Raw genomic sequence first — 24,988 nt, forward strand, 5'->3', positions numbered from 1 at the left:
GATGCAGTTCATGCAACTAGATATTGGGGATCAGGAGTCTATTCAGCATTTTCTAGTTTTTGTAAAGCGTTATTCTCTCATTTGGTCCAGTTTACAGAGATATAGGCGCCAATCTGACAGAGATTTCAAATTTGTCAAATTCCATAAAAAAATTCTTTTGAGTTAACCAATGTCAACCTCTCTCCTCTTTAGATCCATTTTTTCTACACATTTTTCATATAGGGCCTATCGCTGTGAATTAAAATGTATTCAACCCTCTTTCCTCTCACTTCTCAAATTCTTTTGCCATAAAAATATTTGCAATTTTGACATCTACAAATTAAAGTTCATGTAATGTATTGCACCAAACTTATAATGAATATATTCTTTTATTTTTGTTTGTATGTTATGCATTTTCTTCGCCAAAAACTTGAAAAATGTCATTTTGTATTAACAACGGACATCACAAGATTTACAGACGATTAGGGCCTACCGTCAGCAGTATAGTGCATCATGATATCGTCATCTCCCCCGCCCCCCCCCCCCCCTCTCGCTCTCTCTCTCTCTCTCGTTTTGACGCTCGAGTCACTGAATTTTTTCGATAGCACTGCAAAATAGGGCCTACGCAACCCCAAAAATTCCCTCATGAAACTCATGGAGACCCTCTTTCACATTTTGTGAAAATATCCACACACACACACACACACACACACGCGCACACACACACAAAATATATGAAAGCTTTGCGTAGTTATATGCCACGCTACTACATCCTTTATTATAGGTAATGCGAGTAAAGTTCATGGCACGAGTGGGCATTGATTACTCAGTATTACATTGAAAATGGCGCAATCAATATCATAATACAACCCAGTGTGTAGACGTACCATATTCGATACGCTGCAAAATACAATTCGCACATTGTACCTCCTGCACTGATGACATGCCGCGCGCCCTTGCTTATCGATTTCGATTTCCTTCATGCGAATTCCACCATGATTTTCGAAAAATAATGGAACGTTGTTGTTACTTCTGGCTTTGGTAGAACTAGCAGTCACAATTAATCTATTATGATGTAAATCATCGATAAGCCTTGGGTACAATTTTGTTGTTGTTTCCCCCCCCCCCCCCCCCCAACACAAATCACGTGGTTTTAATGTGGCGATCGTATCTCACATGCAAATCTTGTGTAGCGGAGCGGGATAAATTATGCAAATAATGCGTGACGTCACCATCAAACAACAAGTGTGTATTCACGAGAAGACAGTGAAACTACCACTGTTTAAACAGCGCAAATATCGCCGTGAAAATTATGGATAAATATCGACTTCAGGTAAGTTTTTCGCGTGAAAATTTAACACAAATCAAGTGTAATGCTACACATATCATATTCATATAATTTGTTAGATATTTCGTACAGCATTTCCATGTTTTTGGTGTGTTTTATCGCCACCATGCATCGTCAACGCGAATGAAGTTTCGATTCGAAGTTTGACCCCTTGGTGTTATGTTTGAGGGGGAGTGTAATATTACGACGAAGTGTGTGTTGGAGTGTGTGTGTCGGATCCGGAGTGTGTGAACCCTATGGAAAGTCTACACTACGTGTGGATATGGATGGTTCCCCCAAATAATCGCATGTCGGGCCCTATTAGTAGTGTTATTTTAATGATTTTTCTCTTCATCCTTTTTCCTTACAGTGGGTCGGATCAAAGTGTGGGCAGCATGGGCCCTACAATTTCTTCAAGAGCTTCAAATTTTCTAAAAATTCAAAGTGGCGAACCTTGTCGCTCGGCGAATTCTTCTTCGTGAAGTGTTCAGAAACCGACCCACTTTGCATAGCTGAACTACAATTATTGTGGGAAGACAAGGCCATTGAGGGAATTATGCTATCCAGTTCTCGACTGTATTTCCTTCCCGAGCATACACCTGATGGCAGACACCATTCCCATGGAGATGTAAGTGAAGTCTATCACGAAAATACAACCCTGCATATTTTATATAAGAAGCAAAGCCCCTAATGAATTACCAAGTCTTTGCAATCTACGAAGTCTGTGCATCACTGCAATAGGGTCTACTTGCAGAGCCTCTCTGTAGTCTATCACAAGCCAAAATTGTTAATAGGTGTTGGATACAGAGGTAATGTACGCTTGTTTACACGGAACAGTGCACAAGTAGAATGCCTGTGGCTGTCAGTATGCACAGTCACTCGCAGAGGAGAGCAAAGGAATTTAATAAACCGAGTTGAATAGATGACCTCTATGGTGCATGGTGTTGGTGGGTTTGCTACAGTATGCATAATGTGGTAGATTTGGTGAAGCTGGGGGGGGGGGGGGGGAAGGGGGTACAGCAGCAGGGTGCACAGGGCTTCAGTTTTGCTATGAACTTTTTTGCTCAGTTGCTCTAAATGTGTTACTGTGTGCATGTTTGAATATGTGTGTGTGTGTGTGGGGGGGGGGGGGCCTTTCTGCCTGTACTTGAAGAGTCCACATGTTCGACATTCTAATGCATGCAAATCTCATCTGAGCGTTTCAGCGAATTGTTGAACTGCAGTTCATCAATAAGTCCATCACAAATGCAGTACCGGTTTAATTTCTGTCATGAACATGAAATGCCCCCTCAATGTTAACTCTTAATTTTGAACTTGGATCATACTTTTCTGAATGAATTCATCATAGATCTAGACTTTGACTCATTGAGATCTTGAATATTTGCTTACAGCATTTGATGTTCATCAAAGACAGCTTTCATGATATAATGATACAGTGATTTTTATTTTTAAGTTGCATCTTGTTCATATGTATTATTTAATGTTCAAAGGATCGATGTACATTTCTGTACTTATAAAAATTTATTTTCTGTTGTCATTACATTTATCGATGTCAGCATTGGGAGTTTTGCTATTTTGTCAGGCCTGAAGGTGACTTAAGGAAGTAATTTAAGAACAGGAAGTGTACACTTACCAGAGAAAGATAATGCTATTGTACAGTATAGTGGTGTTGAAGTTGTAACTGTAGGCCTGTCATTATCATAATTTAACATACCCATCGATACAGTCAAAGTGTAGGAAGTGAAAATGGGGAAAACCACCCACAAAAACATTATTGAATGAAGGAAGTGGAGAATTTAATGTACGGTATTTTGAGGAGTCAGTCATGAAAAACTCAAAAGAGTCAAATGCTGTGCTTGCCTTGTTTGCAGGAGCTGGCTCATTCAACTTACAATTTGTCAACTTCCGCAACATTCTTTGATGTAAGCATTGTTAGTCAGTGTTTAGCAAGGGCCCTTTGAATTGGTTTGCCTGTTTTCTTTAGTCTGATCTGGGTGTTTTTTTGTTTGTTTGTTTCTTGCGTGTTTGTTTGTGTTTGTTGTTGTTTTTTTGGTGTATTTTTTAAAGTATACATCCTTGAATCTGGGTTTCAAATGTATTAATTAGGTCACCAATATATTATAGTATTTACATGTACTTACAAGTTCTGGTGAGGACCTTTCAGTGGTACGCTTGATGACAAGCTAACAATTTAACTTAATGTTATATAGAAACAAATCAATATTTTTCTGACAATGAAGAGTTTTCTTTCTTTCTTATCTGCAGTTCTTAAGTGTAGAAAAGGATAACAAGGCAAATTAAATGAAAGACAAAAGTCTTACGGTATGTAATTACTGTTTGGTTGTGTAAAAAAAAATCAGACTGATGGAAATCAAAGTAGTCCATTGATTGCAAGGACTTACACGTAAATGATAGCTAATGAAAATTGTTTGTCATCTTCATGTTGTTAGGAATCTCTTCGGGGTTTCTTCACCTGACAAGCACCAAAAACAAACAGAAAAAAGAGGTCTTCAGTGCATCTTTCTCATTGCACTTCTGGGTTTCTTCAGCTGACAAGCAAAAAAAAAAAGAAAAAGAAAAAGAAAAAGGAAAAGGGTCTCCAGTGCTCAAAGATTTCATTCTAGGATGAATTCTTTTTTTCTTTTTTAGTGCCACTTCAAAAGTGGGCTCCCTCCCCCATTTCAATGGTCCTGAAATTGGATGGGCTTTGATTAAAATTCTTAATTTTGTGTGTGAATGGCAAAATCAAATCAACTGAACAAAGAATCTGTTGGCTATTTTATTGGAATATGGGGTTATGGAAAGGGGGAAAAACAATGATTAAAAAAACAAAACCTGGATATTCCATTGGGCATTCTGATATTTTCAAACCTGTCATGTTATATGTTATGAATGGGATGTCAGAGGCCAAGTAAAAATAAACCAAACAAACAAACAAACAAAAACCGAGAAAGTAGTTTCTCATCCTTGTGCACATCTGACTTTAGCTGTTTACTAGTTTTTCAAAATGCCAATAAAACTATCAAACATGTGTACCCCCCCCCCCCTTCGCATCTTTTTTAATAGTCTCAAAACGACTTTTCTGATAAATTGTATTGGCAGAAAAAAAAATAAGAAGTTCATCTACAAATCATGATTTCATCATGCAAATATTGTAATTGTATTAGAATCTGTGATTGTGAGTATTTACAGCTGTACCATTACCACTAGCGAAGAATCCTACAAACCAGCAGCAAAGTATGGAGCACAATTGAGAACATTCATCACTTGAATGTACTGTACATCTCATGAATGGACAAATTCCCACTCTCCGCATACACTCGTACTTTTGTATACATTATGGCCATTGCCAAAATGCTAGTGGCTTGGTTTCAAACAGCAGTTATATCAGGGAGGTGTTAGAAATGGAGAGACAACTCTTCGTAATTCATGCAAACACATGTTTTGGTTCAAAGCGTTACAATGGGATGTCTATAGCATTCCACTATACAACTGTACGCTTTGAAGTCATGCTCTGCACTGCTCTAGTTGCAAGGCGAAGTTCGGAGAAGAAGAACGCATTTCACCTTTCGTTAAATTACAAGCTTTATTTCCCCGTAAACTTTTCAATGAAATACTCGAATTCATTAAGAGTAGTTTAGGAAAGAATTCAATATTATTAACATGTATCTAGTTTCTTCGTAATGCGCAAATTGAAATGAAATGAAAATTAGGCCATCTTAAAAACCTTATATTTTTCTATAATGCGCACATTTCCGCATGTTAGTTTTCTATCCTTTAATCTGGGATATATTGATCTTTCAAATAAAGTACTCTGCTAAAGCGTGCACCAGCGTGCTTTTAAACTATTTGCTGTTAAAATTGTCAGTTTTACACTGCATTTTGATTCGCTGCTCCGATTCAAGGTACACAAATTCATTGTTGCCATCACATTGAAAGAGAGCGAAATGCAGTAGGGGCAAGTATTTCTAGATGTGAGAGCGCTAGTCCCGATTATTGATGCTCTCTTTTGTCAAAGCACCTGATTTTCACCTGTAGTTAAGCGCATAACTTCTCGGCGGTGCCGCGCATGACTTCAAAGGAGAGGAGGAGTTGTCTCTCCTTTTCTAACACCTCCTTGGGTATATGTACATGTACATACGTAGGGCCTATAGATGTATAGTACTCATGCGCTGCTATCACACTAGGATGCCAGTGCTGTTAACACACTGCGAATTATGAATTTTCAAATTTACTCATCCTAAATATTTCACAACCTAAACAAGCAAGTTTGCATTTGAGTCTTCAAACCCCCAAAGAAAAACACTTTGAGACACTTTTAGACATTATGGAATAACTTGATCCCTTGAATTGAAGCTCTTAGGGCCACGCTGTTGTCAAGCAATCAGTAGTTCACTTCTCACATGTACAGGTACCTAGTATGACATGCTACAATACGTGCTTACAGACACACAGCAGTGCTGTATGTGTAGAAAATATCAAAATTAGCATCAAATACATCGTATGCAACTATTACCTGACTTTGGAGACTCGGATGCAAGTAGTTCAGGTTTTGAAGTGTTTAGGGTTGGTTTATGATTGTTTAAAAATCATCATACCAGGCAGTGCAGATTTATGCAAGCACCTTGCACTCTGCAGTGGCTTCAGATCAAAGATCAAAGATGTCAAATACAGGTTTCCTAGTCCAATTACGCACTCGGTTAGTGCATGCAAGTTTTTAAAAAAAAAATCAATTTCACGATAATGCAGCCAAAAGTACAAAATTGTCTTTCATAATCACCATTTGGCAGGAAGAAATGCACAACAGGCATTCATATTTGCCACAGAGCACTGTAAAATGTGAAAATATAATTCACATTGACCATAGGGCATTCTAAGTTAGCAGTCAGTAGCACGGAAGAACTTCTGACTACAGTTAGAGCATTCAATTAGTGTATTCATGCTTTTAGCTAATACATTCAATTTAACACTGTATAAAATTACAAGTGTGTATGTACAGTATGTATTTTACTTGTTCAAAGATTTGTTTTTATATGAATGTATGAACTTCTTTTACAAAAATAGACATTTCTCTTTTCTGTTTTCTTCGCTATTATGTTTGAAAGGTCTATCTGATCATTATTCTTGACGTGATCCTAGGTACATGTATGTATTTGTGTTACTGTAATTTCAAATTTTAGCATGTTTGCGTCAACCACACTAGGGCTTGACATAGCAGTGGCTCAATCTGCCACTTAAAGGGGTAATCCAGTCCAAATATAAGTTAGTCTGATAAGAAAGAATAAAATATTATGAGTTCAACGGTATAATTTTTATTGAAATCGGATGAAAAATAAGGAAGTTGGGCAGTTCCGTAAAGTCGGACGTACATTTCGGACACTTTGAAGGCCTGGATTTTTATTGTCAAAGGGGGCATCTATGTTTCTAAGTGTGCAAGATGTGTAAAGGTGGTAGTACTATAAACTCACTTATTATTATGGTGGTACCTTGTTTCATTATGGAGTTATGTGTTAAAAATACCATGGTGTCGGACGTACGCGCACGAAATGACTTTTTCAACATTGAAGATTCATGTTCAAAAGTCTGTGATGTGTGAGGGCTTACAGTAAAACTGATACTAGTTTTGATTGTATGAAGGATTGAGCTTTATAACATATACCAGCATTATATATAAATCTCTTCCGAAAGTTGTGTAAATCATCAAAGTATGTCGGTGTTGGACGTACTCGTGTGAAATTTTCAGAGACTACGTCCGACACTGCTTCGGCACTCCGTATTTTCGGAAGTACAAAGAATATTCAAGTAATGATTCATATTTCAGACTCATAAGGTAATACTCCATGCAGACATATATATTGAACATTCACTGGAATTTACTATCTTCATTTCAACCAGTGCACAAAATTGAGAAAATCACAAACGTACGTCCAACACCAAAATGTAATTTCTTATTTTGAAGAAAAAATGGTCAAATTTTCCTTGTATCAAAAACATTTATACTCATAACAAATTGAATTCATTCAAAAGCAATGATGAACTCTTTTATTTTTTTATTCTTACTTCTTTTTCCAAATGCACATTGATGTAAATTACCCCCAAAAAAGTTTGAAAAATCCACAATTTTGAAAATTTCTTTGCATTATCAAAGATAACCTATGGTCAAAACATAATAGAACAAGAGAACAGTCTAATTTGATATTAAGCCAACTTCAAAATCTTTGAAAAAAAAAATCACAGCTCAACATTCAAAATAAAACTTGTGGCTTTTGTGTTTTAGATGCCAAAATACAACAATAAAACTAAGTTATTTGGGATCAATGTAACTGAACTTTTTATAGACCTACTACATTTATGTACATACTGTACTATAAATATTGAACAGCCCTGGTAAAGACCCTAAATCATAAACTCCATGAACAGATAAATTCTACTTATCCATGCTTCAGAAAATGTTTTATATCATATAGTGGATGCTATAAAATGTAAATTCAACAAGTTGCAATGTAAGTACATACAGTACATGTATACTCTCCAATGTATTTTGAGAGACACTGCGTGATCAATGTAATGTTGCCATTTTAGTAGAAATACAAATTGTAGCTGCCTCGCTTACATAGGAGAGATTAACAAACACTTCCCTATCATTCCAGTGATTGATAAAACTCAGTTTATTTGAATTGCAACCATAGCACTTAAGTGTGTGTAGATAGATGCATCATCATGTACGCATAAGAATTCAAATGTTATATTTTTGACCAACAGTGATAATGAATAACGCCTCAATATTATTGTTCAAATTTAAGATGAGTTTAATAGGAAAGCTGAAAGAATTTCCAGAATATGCAATTATTACATTACACCTGATACTACTTAAGGTTACATGTGACTTACACAGAATATTATGAAGAATGATTTGAACAAGGCTTCTTTTAATACCCCATATGGCATATTGCATGCACATACAGTATACATGTACCCAGATTCTACAGTCATAAAATATAAAAAAAAAAAGAGTGTCAATCTTTAACACATTGCACACATGCTTTTCTTTCCACCAATTCCTTGTATATATTATGATTATACTTAGTGGATCATGCCCTTTTCTTTCCTAACCAGTCACAGCGGACGGGTGCAATTAACTCACTGTTTTCATTTTGACCTGACCTCGCTTTCCTCTTGAATGAACACGTTTTGCACGAAAACCGCTAGGAAAGTGTCGCAGCAAAACTGCCGTAACTTTACTATTTATTCATATTTTTTGATAATTCAAACGGTTATGAAAAGTAAAAACCTCATTTTAACCTGCCATTATGTTAAATTTTTTAAATAACGACGAGAAAATATTCCGAAATGGAGCATAACTTCACTCTCAAAACGGAAAATAATTGTCAGAAATCGTTGCTAAAATTTCACATTTTGACTTCGTGAACAACGAAAAACTTTCAAGTATGTTACTAAGTATGTATTTCTTTCCGGAACTCTAAAATATCACATTCGAGAAGTCATGCGTCCGGATATGTCTGGAAATAATCGAAAGTGGTGCACTTTCTACCTTCGTTACGAGCACGAAATTTCATAGTCATTCGCATACGGGAAGATAGGGTACAGTCCCACGTACCCACATCTTTGTCGCTCTAACGTCACCTGTACTGCAGTGCCGTACGGCACTGCTGTACTCTGATCGTAACTCGTACCGGGAATTCGTAGTTGTAATGTTACTTACTATAGTGCAGTAAAATCTGCGTTCAGTCCGAATAATCCAATGTCAAGAATTTTCAACTGCATAAGCGGTATCACAGCCGAATATATATTCAAATTTTTGCTACATTCTTTTTAATAGGACAGTTCTGATAACGTAAGTGCTTGTCTTTGAGGTATAGCGAGGTCCCCATCCAGCACACTGCTGTACATTGTATTTATCGACACCCCGCGTCCCACTCTCATAGCATGCATGTGCAGTTTACTAGGCGTCCGCAGCAGCCACCTCGCATCGCACAGTACGCTGCAATGCATCGACCAATCAGCTTGCTGGATCGAAGCAGCATGGCAAAGTTCATTCATTGCGCAAGCGCAAATCAGTTTTTCTTAGAATATGACGTCATTATTCTGGTTTGCTGCTCCAAGATTTCTGACAAGATACCTCATTTATTTTCACTTGTAACTTCAAAAATAGGTCTTCGGCAAAGCGAACAGGGCTACATTTACGTCCGCACATGTCTTATGAATATGTATGTCAAGTTTCATGAATATTAAGTGGTGCGTCCAGATGTGTCTGGAAATAATCGGACGGTAGTTTTCCGAGACAGAGAAACATGAAATATTGAATAACTTTAAAAATTCTTGATCGTTTCTCGTGATTTTTCGTATGTAGATAGAAATCATGATTTTGCATTGATACTGAAAGTTTGAGCGATTTTGGTCAATGTATGGCGGAGATATGAGAAGGTGAAATTTTGGTGAAAATGAGAACGCCCGATTCGCACTGCCTCGGTGACGGTTGAAAATTCAAAACGTTTCGTGGGTTTCGGGGGAGTTAATTATAGTCGTCCGCTGCGACTGTAACCAGCAACATTCGTGTATGTGCTGAATTTCAAGAGAAGAAAGTTCAATACAACTTACTAACCTACTTTGTCAGTCTGTGTTTCTAGGGCACCAGTTTTCGGCACAATCAAAAGGCAAGTTCACCTTCATGTGAATTGAGAAAATGTGGCAATATCAATAGAACACTCCACATCAGTGAAAGTTTGAGGAAAATCAGACAATCTATTGAAAAGTTAGGAATTTTTGAAGTTTCAGTGCTGCTATCACTGGATGGGAAGACTATTACAGCTTATGATGTGAGGGACTGTTAAACAAGAAAATATGAAGAAAATTGAACATGTTTTCACCTTTCTCGCATAATAAAAAAGAGCCCTTGACTTGTCTCTCTGAGAAGGAAGTGGGAATAATATTACACTTGAAGGGATGGTATACACTTAGTTTTCATTGAGATGAGGTTCAGGTTTCCAACTTTTTTGTGAGATAACGAGAAACCTTTTATGAAATATTAAATAACATTCAATTCTACGAAGAATTTAAGTTTATTTGATGGAAATTGGCTTTGAAATGGCAGAGATATCCAAAAACAAAAATGTCTTTTTAATGGTAAAAGGTGGGATCCACCTTTTATTAAGACCAATTTGCTTTTCTTGGTTTTTGACATCTAAGTCATTTAAAAAAAAAAACAATTTTCATCAAAAAAACTTTGAATTTCTCTTAGAATTATATGCTTTTTAATATTTCATACACTGTAAGTGGTTTCTAATTATCTCACAAAAAGTTGAAATCTGAATCCCCAATGTCAACCAAAACTACACTTGTATACCATCCCCGTAACATTCATCAGTGACAGGTTGGGAGAATGTGTACTTTAAAAAAAAAAATAATAACTTTTGTGAATTCTCTTTGTATTTTCTTTATATCGTTCTATGCATGTGACATCATAACCAAAGTAGTCTTCTCATCCAGCAGTGACTGCATAGAAACTTCAAAAATCCATACATTTTGAATGGATTGTCCGATTTTCCTCAAACTTTCACTAATGCCCATGCATGAAGGTGAACTTGTCCTTTAAAGAACAGAGCAATGCAATCAATAACTTTCAAATACAAAATGCTGGATTCAAGCAGGGAAGTGAGACTAAAATTTTCTCTCACCTCCCTGATTCAAGGGGCTAGCCATGCAGTAAAACTTTTTGTGTAAAATATTTTAAAGATTGTTCATACAGAAAAAAAATCTTCAGCAATTCAAGCTTTTCTGCAAATCAGGTGCTGAATTCTGCTTTCTGTTGAATACTGGTACCCTTAATTGGGGTAAGTAAAAAACTGCAATTTAAAAAAAATCAAAGTACCTAGTTCATCTTGATCTATTTTTAGCGACACCGACCCTTGTTGCCAGGCATGCTGTAACTTTATTGAACTGCATGCTCCAAATCTCTTTTATAACTTGACTGTTCAAAAATTCCTCATAAAATATGTATAGTGCCATTATTTGCTTTGATCTTATAATGAATTCATTTGCAGAATACTCTATAATGAAGAAAGGTGTAAACTTAGCTGTGCCATGTCTGATAAAATTGAAATTGTAGGAGTTACTGGAGTGACAATATGGTGTCGGACGTACACAGTGTCGGACGTACATTCAAAGTGTACGTCCAACACCATGATATCTCAGTTTTGACAAAGCATACAAGTGACCTTTGATGTTGGTTACATTGCCTGTGACAAACTTACTTTGCATCCTAAGTGATATGTTTTATCTCGCTTCAGATTAATGTGAATATTAAAAGATATATGTTCACGGAGTCGGACGTACATCAGCAAAGTGGTCGAACCTGGGAAAACTGTTACTAAAAAACAAAAAGACTGGGGGTTTTCTTTGATTAATCATTGAAAAGTGTACCTTTCAACCTTATTGGCAAGATATAAGAGTTGTGTACTTTTGATTTCTTCAAGAGATAAATCAAAAGTATATTTTGGTTATTTTTTTTAACTAAAAATGAGAGGAAAATTAGCCTCTGACTTCAAAACCCATAATTCTTAAAATACACATAACAAATTGAAATAAAAGAAAGTCCATGAAAATATAATCTATGACGATTGATATGATATCTTACTTGCAGTGATTTGACGATTTTGAAATTTCGACGTTGAGGTTTACTATTTTACAGAATTGCCCAGTTATGACATTTTGAATTTTTGCTATTTTCTCTGGAAACAGTTCTTGAACAGTCAACATGAATATTCAAATGGCAAAGTAAGCATGTCATCCCCTCACAACTTACCACGTCGTTTGTACAAAATTTCAATTTTTTTATTCCAGTGCAATTATGCCCGAGGTACAAATCCTCATTAATACTGTAAAACGAGGAATGTTCGCGTGCATTTTTATTTCGCGAATTTCACGAGAGCCATGATTCCTGAAATTAAAATACACACAAAAGTTCTTGTTTACACTATACATGCATACAGTATATGCATTTAATGTTAGAAACAACTCGCGAAAATTTCATGCCACGAAAAAGGCCATTGGCTCTAATTCGCAAAAATTTCATGCCATGAAAATATTGTGTTTTATAGTAATTGATCACTAATCTGAAGTTAATCAGCCAGGAGTAACATTTTGTTTTACGTAAATTTCTATTGCCCTACTCTGAAAATGAATTGTTCTCGCGCTCCGATTTGCAACATTACTGCTCTGTACGGTGTGGCCAGTCTGAAATAAAAAGAAGAAGAAAAGTTTGTTAATCGGAAAACAACATCTTTTGGATTACTAACCTTTGTAAAAATGAATCTCTTTCCATGGTCGGACTAATTTAACTTTAGACTGAGATTTAAACCTTCGGCATAGCGAACTGTAACAATAATTTGCTACTATTTTTTCATTGACATTTCGTGAAGCAGCATGCGTTTTGGTAGTTTGAAACGTGTAAATGTTGAGATTTCTTTCCCCTGCTAGTGCAGACTAAGTTCGGTCACGGCGAAAGTTCTGTTACGAAATCAAAAATAATGCAAGTCTTTTCAACAATAACACTTTCGTATAGATTTTTATGCGTTTATATGCAGTTTCTATATTCGTTCGAAAACCACAAGTCTTTCTGCAATGCTCTTTTGTTTTAAATACAGCATTACTTGTGATTTGCTGGACTTACATTTGATTTTTAGAATTGGTTAAAACGCAATTGAGTTTAAGTTTCTTACAATTTTCTGGTTTAGGATGATTATCAAATGCAAGTCTTTTCAGCGTTCCATGTGATTTGACAGACTTGCATTTGATTTCGGGGTGGTGTTTAATTTTTAATTTTGCATGTGAAATGAAAAATGAGAAAGTCTTTTCAACAATAATGCACTTCCGTAGATGTTTAGAGATGCGTTTAAATTCAGTTTCTTACAGTTTCGCACAAAAACTGCAAGTCTTCTCTGCAACGCTCTTGCGTTTAAAGATAATTAAAAGTTATGGTACCTCAAAAGTTCCCCTGAATTTCCTTGTCTTAATTTGTGTTTCAGGTTAAGTACCTTTCATGTAACCAACACTGTGAGACTTACTCGCCCGAAAGTGCTCTCATGTCTTAGTAATCATGCAATTAACTGCGACCAGCAGCCATATACGCATAGCGACCAACAGCCCCATACGCATAGCGTAATCGGGCTTCACATTGTAGCATTCAGGACCATGACAGATTTATTATCGCGGGTAAATGCCAACTTAAAATCCCAAAATTTCTTCAATTTGAAGACTTACCAATTAAGTTGAGGTATTGAAAACAGGCTTCTGGCAACGTTTGGTTCTGCCAATAGTCCCTTTCTGTTCGAATTGATGACTGAATGTGACTCGGTCGAGAGGACCTTGGGAGAGCTACATTGATCACTGAAAACTACAGCCAGTGCATGCGAACACATCACATGCGCACAAATTTCAAATCCATGAACGGATAAGATGTAAGATAGGACTGTAAAATGTCAAAATTTTAAAGCTCGCTCGCTCCGCTCGCTCGCATGTAATCGTTAAACCATTCTCCCGATATTGCTGCCAGTAATTTGTCGTTTCACACCGTCATTCCATAATCCATTTATAGGGGGACAACCCCCTCCCACAACCTCCCCCCTTGCTCGTTCCGCTTGTTCGGGCTTGGTCGCGTTCATGACATCAGTGTAAGAATTATTACTAGAAGTTTATTTGAATTATACCATTTGTAGGTAAATTGTTCAATAACAATTTACTTCAAAATGTACTGATACCTTAAACAAGTGGGACTGTTTCAAGTCGATAAAACATGCAAAATACCTGCATCAAATTGCACCATTTACAACATCAAAATGCAAAAAGTTCTCACCATGGAGGGGGACGCTCCCTCCCACATCCTCCCCCTCGCTCACTCCTCTCGCTTGGCCGCGGTCATGATATTCAGTGTTAATATTAAAACAGGAAGTTTATTTGGATGATACTATTTTATAGGCAAATTGTTCGATAATAATCTACATCAATATATGGGCATTTCCATGGTAACTCACGTTACATTTTGAACTCAAAATTAGGTTGTTGAGATCAATATCCTTAAAACCTAATTAGTGATATGAGTTACTATATGTGAATGAGTATCATGCACCTCCATCCTACCTCACAGCAACATTACATCCACAGACTCTTATGAGAACTATGAGAAAAAACACTACAAATGTCGGTAACTCACGTTACATAAATCGGACATGCAAAAATTTGGCATGTCTTATATTCAAAAGTTTCCTCAAACAAGAAACAGAGAGACTTTAAAGTCTATTGTGTCAAAGTAATGGACTAACAACATACATCACGGAGTATGGTAAAAATTCAAATTGTCTTACATTCTCCAGGTATCGTCATGTGAAGCGGTAACTCACGTTACGGTAACTCACGTTACAGTTTGTCCACATGATCACAAGTTGATTTTTTGTCTTAATAATCCAAAGAAAACTTACCAAGACAACTTTTTTTCACAAACAAACTCCATAAATAAAGATTCTAAATTGATTTGAACATTGATCTGACAGTAATTAATCCCATTTTATCCATGAGATTACCAAAAGGCAGGAAACTTTACATTTAGAATACCAACTTGAAGATAAATTTCATTTTTAATTGAGTCGTTTTCCAAGCTTTCATTTGTACTGAGACAAAAATTGTATTCAACAAAATGATATGAAACAGAGTCTATCTCATTAATTACACTCTTTTCCAGTTAACAAATGCATCAGAAATTGAGGATTTAATTGAAAATTTGATTTGATGGTTTTTTTTTATTTTACTACATTTAAATGGATTTCAGGCTATCTAGATAAAACAAGTCATCCAGAAACTATTCCATTTAATACACTGAGTCACGAGACTAGAGACCTGTACATGTACAGGTAGTCTGTGGAGAGTTTAAAGGTTCAGAAATGAAATATTTCAATAAATCTTTTAACTTTTAAACAATGCAATTTATATTCCAATTACTTGATAATTGTTTGAATTACTCAATAATCAATTGTATGTTTGATTTGTTCACAAATTCTTATACGAAACTGGTACAGAAATTAGACTTGAATTACAAAACCTGCAGATAAATTTTAGTCTATAATCTGCTACCAGTATTGATCAGTTTAATAAAGCATGTTTATAAATGTTTTAGCCTTAAAAAAACAATGGCTTTGGTCTATGAAATGTCAAGTAGCCATTAAAGTGTACATACATGTAAAAAGTATATACCAGTATTTTCTAGAGTAATCAAGCAGACTGAAGCAGTAAATCCCAATGAATAGTAAATATTTTGTGATCAGGAGGCTAACTATTAATATCACAAAATGTTGATAGTTTGCTTTAAGCTACACTTTGTACATGACTGTCCAGCTCTTAAAGAAAATGTCTGATAATTAATGAGGTTCACGTTCAACAAGTTTTTGGTAATAGATCAGCATGTAAAGTAAATTATAGTAAACATGGAAAAGTTTCATTGTAGGATTTTGCAACAATATAGCTAAAACCTCAGAGTAGAATAGTATAAAACACATTTAGCGTGTCAAATTCACAATGTTCAGTTCTCAAAAATCTCAGAAAAACAGCAGGAAGCGAGCTCCAATCTTAAAATTCTGGTCATACATGTAAATGTTTCAGCCTTATAAACAATGGCTTTGGTCTATACAGGTAGGTATAAACTCTGAAATGTCAAATAGTAATCACTTGAATTACAAAAACAAGAACTTTTCAAGAGTAATCATGCAGTGATTATCCCAATCAGGAGGCTATTAATAGTTATCACAAAATTTTGATAATTTGCTGGAACAAGGTCCATGCAGCTTTAGAAGAAATGTCTTTTAACAACTTTCGTAACAGATCAGTATACATGCACTGTGATATTAAGTAGTAAATATGGAACAGTTTCTTTCAGAAGTTAACATGACGTGATGAACATGTGTAATTGATACATTGTACATGTAGACCAGTTGGTTTGGTGATAGAGAGAGACCAAGAGAATAACAATCTACTGGAAATAGAATCTTAATACAAGAGTTCAGTATTCATGTACTCATTGGTTACTTACAATCACAACCTTCATATCATTTCTTGGTATTAAAGAAAAATCATGTCGGTAACTCACGTTACATTGTGGTAACTCACGTTACATGGTAACTCACGTTACAATTTTAAGACCTCTGTCATGAGAATTTGAAGCAAAGACTATAAGTCCCATCATATTTCTTGGATGTGTGCTGCATAGTTATTTGATAATCCAAAATACCACGTCTCAGTTGGGCATAGTAAAATTGCTAGGTTAAAAAGTTCATGTTTCGGTAACTCACGTTACAGCAGCTTCTCGAGCTATGTAAGAGCACGCTGGTGTCCGAAGTACATATCTTATAAAGAGGTCTCCACTTTATTTTCTGCTAGATTAATATATTTTTGATTTGTAAAACCAAACAAAGTTTGATTTGAGCCTCAAATATAAAAAATAATCACAAAGAGCAAAAAAAATGCATTTTTAGGGATTTTTAGGTCAAAAAATGCTTTCTGGCTTCAAAAGGTATAAAAATGCACAAAAGGGAACTTTTCTTAAAGGTAAAGTTGGTTTCACACACTTCAAACTATGGCTAACAAAGTAAGATTATCAGTTGTCCTGAAATATGCGGGTAAAATTTTGGTGGTCATGTCGCACAACTCACGGAAATGCCCATATACTGCTTTACTTTAAACAAGTGGGACTGTTTCAAGTCGATAAAACAAGCAAAACATGTATCAAATCACCCCTCGCTCTCTCCGCTTGCTCGGGCTCGATCGCGCTCATGACATCAGTGTATATAGTCCATGGGCCAAGACCCGAAAATGGGTTATTGGTACCACTTGAGATGGCAAAACCTTTTTGGTGTCATTTTGTTTGTTGGACATAGATACTGTATGTTTATCAAGCTATGATAGCATGTCCAGATGAGTAGCTTAGTCATAATAAATGAATTTTTAACTAATTTGGTCTCGTTTTTATATCCCTATACTTCTGAATCGAAACTAAACCGCTATACAAAGAAGAGCACCGTCTTCTGTTCGTCCACAGGTGTTCTGTTGTAAACTCGACGCGCTTAGTCTTTATTCAAGGCAGCGAAGGGAATATCCAAAGTGTTATGATGTCCACAGCTGTCACGCGGTGCGCTTTATAGTCTTTATCTAGAACAATGTACGGTTACCATCATTATCTAAAGTTCCTAATAAAAGGGATTATCTATACTGTTTTATACTACCCTTTCAACAAATACATTGATCAGTTTTAAACAAAAATCACTCTGTTCATTTACAACATTATTTATTATAATGTATTGTAATGTACCGGTACAGTGTTTTTGCATTATCTTTCATTGTTGGATGGAAATAAAGCGACATTGGCGTGGTATTAGCGTTTTCACCGTTGCGTTTTCACCGTTGTGTTTTCACCGGAAAATGATAAATAATTGAAAAATACAGAAAAATTCATGAGGAATTGCTTTTTTGTTGTTGCTGTTTTCAGATAAAAGGATATACACTGTATTATAAGCTTTAGATATTCCCTTCACCGTCTTGAATATTAGACTAAGCGCTGTGGACATCATAACCTTTGGATATTCCCTTCGCTGCCTTGAATAAAGACTAAGCGCACCGCATTAACAACAGAACACCTGTGAACATACAGAAGACAGTGCTCTTCTTTGTATAACGGTTAGACTCGATTCATAAGTATGGGGATATAACAACGAAACCAAATTGGTTTAAAATTCATTTATCACTAAGCTACTCATTTGGAAATGCTATCAGAGCCTGATAAGCATATCTATGCCCGACAAACAAAATGACACCAAAAAGGTTTTGCCACCCCAGGTGGTACCAATATCTGGCCTGGCCCATGGACTAATAAGAATCAATACAAGAAGTTTATTGAAATGATATAGTTTATAGGCACATTGTTCAACAACAAATTCCATCAAAATGTACTGCTACCTTAAACAAGTGGGACTGTTTCAAGTTGATAAAAACACGCAAAAAGCCTGCATCAAATTGCACCATACAACATCAAAATGCAAAAAGTTCTCATGCACAGTGGGGGGGGGGGGACAACAGGCACTTCCACATCCTCTCCCCCCCCCCCCCCTTGCTCACTCCCTCGCATACTAACACCACCCCCCCCCCCCCCACCTCCCCAAGATTTCCTGGCTTGGTTTCCCTCAAAAACAGTGAAAATCTAGGGATTGAGAGCTTCTTCCAAATCTCTGTCAAAAAAAAACACAAAATTCTCGTTACATTAGGGTCAAAACGCACCCTCCTTGAAAAAAAGCTGGTGACGCCCCTGGGATATCATCCTCTACATGAATTTGTGCCAAAATGCTGATCGTATCTTTCGAGATATTTGTATTTTTCTGTTTGAGTCAATCGTGAGAAAGGGTTACGATTATTTCCTGACACAAATCTGTTACAGCATGTATGCATTTGATTAACGTATTGCTAGTCTGTATACCTCGGACTCACTACCTGTGAAGTTTTGTGTTTGGGCAATTAGTAGTAGGTCATAATCAGAGCAAATAGCCAACCAAATTTATGAGAAAATACTACAAGGTGCTTCAGCAGTTGGATGCAGCACAAAAACCAATACATTGGACTGTGTAATGCTTACGCTATATAGATTTTACTATACATGTAGGCCACAAATGACGGTTATCTTGATTTTTTTCCCGACATAACCATGTGACAAAATTACAGGAAAGATATTTGGAACAGAGTATGGACATACTACCACAAGCCATGTACTGAAGTTTCGTTCGTGGGCAATAAAGAAAGATGTGAGAAAATAATGCTTTTTAAAAGACCAAATTGACATATATTGCAGAGTTAGTAGAATAGTTTCTCTTTCAATTTGCTATATAGATTTTTAATATCATTCAGTGGCTTCTGAGGCGAGATATTGAGATTGTCCTACAACACTTTCCCAGCAGTTTTGCGTTAACATATTGTTTACTATATGCAAATTAGGCAGCTTGCACCGTATCGCGGAGCCTGCACAAGGAAAGTCCTGCACAGCAGAATTTTCCCCTCCAAAAATATAATGGGGACGTTCACCAGGCCTTCTTCCACCGTCCCCATCAAGCAAGTTGGGTCTGGGGACCAAATTTGGAGGGGAAAGTGGCCTTGGGTCGTAATTGATAATTACCCAGGTCTGTATTCATCTAAAGTGCACATAAGACTCATGCCAAGGGATAGTTGAGATAGTCGTGTAGAAAGTCAGTCACAAAAAAAAGGTACCAGTACTGTATAAAAAACATGATACAGATGTATATTAGCAGCATGAATTTTTCGCGAATTGGAGCCGACGGCCATTTTTGTTGCATGAAATTTTCATGAACTGCCACTGGCATTCAATGCATATAGTGTAGACAAGAACTTTTGCGTGCATTTTAATTTCGTGAATCTTAGCTCTCGCGAAATTTGCGATATTAAAATGCACGCAGACATTCCTCGTTTTACAGTAAGATCTTTTCTGACTGGGAGTGGGATAGGGGCTGGGATAAGACTCCGCACTTTGTTGAAACAGATACCCCTTTTAGTAACTCTTCTGGCTCTGGCCAGGCCCGATGTAAGTCGTAAAATTTTGAGTTTATGAATGGGTTGGGCCAAAGTGGCCCGCACCTGGCTCGGGCTGGCACAGATCGAAGAGTTTATGAACAGTAGCAGCGCCAGGCTAGGGCCAAAATTCCTTGCATGATCAAAGGTCACAATTACCTGGCCGTGCCTCCGCCGGAGCACATGTTCAGTTACCTTGGTAGTTATCTCTTATGTGGCCGAGTTTGTGAATGAGTTATCGTAAAAGTAGCGTGGCTCTGCTGTATAGCTGCTGAACGCATTTTTTACTGCTTGGTGTGGGCCAATTTAGCTTGGGCCAGGAGCTGGCCAAAAATGCACAAGTTACTGAAAGGGGTATCCATCCCCACTATACAGTCCTGCCCAGTGTGTGAGTCCTTAGACAATCTACATGCTTTTATGCTGGATGGTATCCCTTTCAACCCAGGTATAGAAGTGGGGACCTAGCAATGCTGGCATAATGACACAGGCATGGCCTCACTTAAAGCAGTGCTAATCCTGAAAAGACCATAATCTTAGTATTATTATACATGTTTAGATTAATGAAATGGCCAAAGTTACTTATAGAGTATACAAAAATGCAAGGTTTTATTATGGATGCATTTATCATGTCACTTCTGGCATAGAATTAAGATTTTCGAACAACTTTCTGGGAGATTTTGGTAGTTGATAAATGCAAAGCTGTTTTGATTATGGGGTTAGAAACGTGTTTCTGAAATGCCCAAAAAAGTGCAATATCACACATGCTTTTGAGCCAGAAATGCATTTCTGTGAAGATGATAAACACAAAGTCATTTTGAAATGCATGTATAGCACAGACCAGCCCACGGCAACACTGCCAACTACACATCTCCGCTCCTTGGGTCAAACTGCGCAATAGAGCTCCACAATGACAAGGCCTCCCTCTCAACTCACGACAGAGATGATCAACGCAACAACTCAAGAAACGCGATCCAAAAGGCCTTTGCAAATGCGTTGGATAGTGTGTATTGAAAGTTTCAAACATAGGAAATATGATAAATGCAGCTTAAGTTGTATGTCACAATCACCTGTGACTATTTTCAGATGAAGTCAACATACTTAAAAGAAATATCATTAGTATGAAGCTGTGCTAGTAGTGATGTCAGTTTTGTGTCCATTAAATTAATGCATGCATTGCAGAGAGAAATGATAACAGCAGTTGGAACAGTAAAAAGAAATATATTGGTCATGCCTCATACATGTATGTAACTTTCCCAACTATTGCCACACCATTTAAAGTAGTTTGTAATTTATCATCTGTCATATTTCTCTGCTGTCTTCTACCTTTGAGACATGAACATTCTATTCAGCAAGTGCAGTTATTTACAATGTACTGATGGTGCATATATTTCTTAGTGTTTGAGAGAAGAATAAAAGACATTAGGTAACCAAGTACATTTTCTGTCTTATGCCTGCATACTTCACACACATTCTTCTCGAGACTGTGTAAGGTGGCTATGGGTTAGCTGATGACAAAAGGTACTATCAACTTATCTTGTGTCAACTGTGCACCTTTTTGTGTCATTGTGATGCAAATAGTGTGAACTGCTTCAGAGTAGCTACAACCCCCCAATACACAATACCATACATGTTGTGTGTTGTGTAATCAGTGTACATACCCTCCCACAGGTATACACACACCCAGGGAGAAAAGTTAGCAATGATCCAGATATTTGCATTCTATGAGTATATCGGATAAGAATTGTAGGTGGCTGAGCTTGATGGTAACACCCTACCAATTGATGACACGTCTTTATTATCTGTCAGGTTAATACGAAATACATGAATTTGTGCTCAATTTCCAGTTTTATGTAATATTTAAGCTGTCATGCTGTAAATCAAGGAAAATTATTACAAGAATGATCAAAAAAATGAAAAACAATATCATTAAAAGAATGATCGGTGCAATGATTTCTTCATCCAATTGGCAATTGCTTTTAAAAAAAATTTAAAAATGTGTTGATTGTACTATGCATTATGGAATCATTAGGGGGAAAAAAAGAAAAACAATACACTGCCATAACAAAAACAACAAAATAATAACAATTACGGCAAAAACCGGAAACTGGGAGGATAATATAGGTGATCGTAAGGCCGGAAGTTCAATTGACTTTCTGGGAGCCTCCCAGCGAAATCGGGAGGGTTAGCATCTCTGCTATTATTTAGACACTCCCAAGCAAGTGAAGACAAGAAAAAAGAAGCGATTTTAAACACATTTAAAACTCCTACAAAACTCAAGCAATTAACTTGTGATATTCCCTTTAGAAACATGTTATGAACTTTACAGTAAAACATTTCAATTTCATGACTATGATTTAAAGTGGGTAATGAATTACACTTCTGCTGCAGTGTACACTACCTATGTAACTACCACTTGGTCGGCAGCCTGTAGCTTGTACTCGTATATCAATACATAAACATTGTTTCTCAAAAATCCAGTCAAATCGCCTATCTGGATGGGTGCTGGTCCTGATAGGTAGAGTGTATGCATTGCACAATCAGGAAAATGATCAAGCCATTTTTAATTTCAGTGGCCAAAAGCATTTGTGATCATGTTTGTGTTTTTTTTTCTTCTTCTTCTATTAGGATGAGGTGATTGCTGTCAACAGTAAAATCATCATGAGCATAGAAGACCTCTTGGACTGGGTGATCATGGATGAGGTGCAATGGATTGATGGTTTCCCCACCATCTGCCCTGATAATGGCCTCAATGAGAAGGGAACAGGCAAGAGCCAACCACTCTTGGCAGAAGGCCAAATTGGTGGGTCTACTCAGGAACGAGACAGGGCTGCCTTGGAGAAGTTTGCCCTCAACAGTGGTCTGAAGGTGAAAGATATGATATACACAAGGAAAACAAGTGGTAAGATAAATTCATTATAGCAATGACAAGATGAAGTAGTTATATTGTCCTTAAAAGGCAAAGTATTTGTTCATTTTGTATTTTTTTAGCTCACCTGAGCTATTGTGATCCCTCACCATCTGGTGTCTGGCATCTAGAATGTCTCAACCTCAGCTGTTCAGGCAATATATGATGTTAGGATATGTAATTTCCATTATCCCAGGTCAAGGATGAAGTACTGTTGTTGGGAAGGCGTAGCTGGGAGGAGGTAAGTCTTCTGATCTATCATGGGAGGGCATTTGGAAACATGGATCCAGAGCTGTATAAGGCTCTGTCTCCCCAAGCTGTGTGGCTGAGAAATTCCTTCAATTAAACTTGGTTCACTGATCTCAGGCTGCAAGCTTGTTGATGGCTCCATTAGGAGCTCTGAGATAGAAGATGGAGATTTGCCATTAAGCCCTTTAAGGTCATTGTCTCATTAATAAGGAAGCAAATGAAGATCTTGAAAATGGGGCTAATGGGAGCCCTCTTCCTTTGTAGAGTCACCTACTGTGCAGCCATATTTTGGAGTCTCTGAAGTGTATGCAGTTGACTTTGGCTCAAACCAGTCAGAATTGAGTAGTACATGTCCAGTCTTGTTGTCACAAAGACATGAATGACTAGTTCAGCAACATGTCTGTTCATATGCTTGCAGATTTTACCAAGATTTCACATGGAGATGCAAGCTGCTTTAGACACAGATGTGATGTGTTGCTCCATTGTCAGTGAAGAATCAAAGATCACTCTGAGATTTCTCATTTGATCAGAAGGTCTGATTGTGGTGCTACCAAAGTTTCATAAGATCAATCTTCACTTTAGCTCTTTGCTAATGTGATCCAACAACAAGTAATTCTGTTTTGTCCTCATTCAGCACCTCTGTCTCTGGTACTTTAAAAGCTGAGAGCTCACTTGGAGCTGGACTGGACTCTGGAGAAAGGTGAAGGTCATCAGCGATCTGACGTCTATGGCAAATCTTTGAGATATTATCATCAAAGAACTGAGACATTCTCTGGCTATCTGTTCACTTGGCTGGCACAGTGGAAGATGAGACTTCATCTTCCAATGCAGCAAACTATCAGCCATTTGAAAGATTGTTGTGTGAAGAGATCATTGAAGTAGTTTATCCTATTGACATACCAAAAAAAAAAAAAAAAAAATTGTATGATGTGATTAACTTTCTGCTTCTCCACACAGTATATTTGTAAATCAACTTCAAGCCCCGAATCTTTCCACACTTTCTCAAAGCATCTCTTTTGCTTCTCAGCATGAATGCAATCATTAAACCACAGAGAATGAAGCCTCAGTACAACTCTACATCTTTGTCGGAGCATGTTTATCAAGAAGGCTTCTGAGGATGTCCTGGTATTGTAACATCGAGCTAGATTCAAACTGGACATAGGTGAATGTGGAAGACTTGATGTCATCATAAAAAGCCTCCAAAGTCCAAAGTGTGACCTTTCCAATGTGTAGGGGAAGTAACACTTTGCTTCAGATTATGACTTGCTAGAAGATTCATGAAGGCATTTGCATTTGCATCAATGACAGATTCAATATGGACATTGAAATCTCCAGTACTGACAGGCATCTGTCTAAGACATACATCAATGATGAGTGATTCAAACTTTCCAAGAAATATACTGAAGGAGGATCCAGTTGATTTTATTGGGTAGAGATATACTACCCTAAGTGAAAGAGACAGTATTGAACTGATGTTTTCCACTGAAAAACACTCAAAGGTTATTACACGACTACCAAGTTTAATTCACTAATTAAGATGAAATAAATTGAAATCATCCTATAATCCGTTTAGTCTTTCTCCACATCAATGCCAGAAGCTTGAATAGGAATTTTGATTCTATAGAATCATTTCTTTCCTCTTTACAAAACTTTCATTTTAGTATAATTCCTAAATTATGCAAATAAATGAAGTATAATTGGAATTCTATCAGTAATGATAAAGTACAAGATGAGGAGGGTTGCATATTCCTCGTGCTTTAGGCAGGAGCATCACACAGGTGGAAGATTCAAAGTCTATTGTCATGATAATGAGTTTGCGTCTTCGAGTGTATAAAGGAGGTGGATATTCCACGCCTCTCATCTTTTCGAAGTGTGAACAAAGGACCTTTCCAACGTCACGG

The 24,988-nt window shown here is 36.9% G+C and overlaps 1 protein-coding gene across 1 annotated transcript; it reads left to right on the forward strand.

Annotated features, from left to right (window-relative positions):
- The first annotated feature begins 1,200 nt into the window (after positions 1 to 1,200).
- LOC139714808 (AT-rich interactive domain-containing protein 5B-like) lies at positions 1,201 to 23,154 on the forward strand. Its single transcript, XM_071626464.1, has 3 exons — positions 1,201 to 1,312; positions 1,677 to 1,934; positions 22,559 to 23,154. Exons 1-3 carry the CDS (start codon positions 1,292 to 1,294, stop codon positions 22,850 to 22,852), a joined length of 573 nt encoding a protein of 190 aa, XP_071482565.1. The 5' UTR covers positions 1,201 to 1,291; the 3' UTR covers positions 22,853 to 23,154.
- The last annotated feature ends 1,834 nt before the right edge of the window (positions 23,155 to 24,988 follow it).

The sequence above is a fragment of the Diadema antillarum genome, unplaced genomic scaffold (genome assembly GCF_040938485.1).
Source record: "Diadema antillarum isolate AM-2024a unplaced genomic scaffold, OU_Dant_1.0 seq00002442_RagTag, whole genome shotgun sequence".
NCBI classification, from domain to species: Eukaryota; Metazoa; Echinodermata; class Echinoidea; order Diadematoida; family Diadematidae; genus Diadema; species Diadema antillarum.

Bases quoted from the DNA above. Each gene is read 5' to 3' on its own strand.
- LOC139714808 (XM_071626464.1), top strand. From the start codon at position 1,292: ATGGATAAATATCGACTTCAG. The intron at 1,313-1,676 runs GTAAGTTTTTCG...TTTTCCTTACAG, and splicing joins TGGATAAATATCGACTTCAG to TGGGTCGGATCAAAGTGTGG. The intron at 1,935-22,558 runs GTAAGTGAAGTC...TTCTTCTATTAG, and splicing joins GACACCATTCCCATGGAGAT to GATGAGGTGATTGCTGTCAA.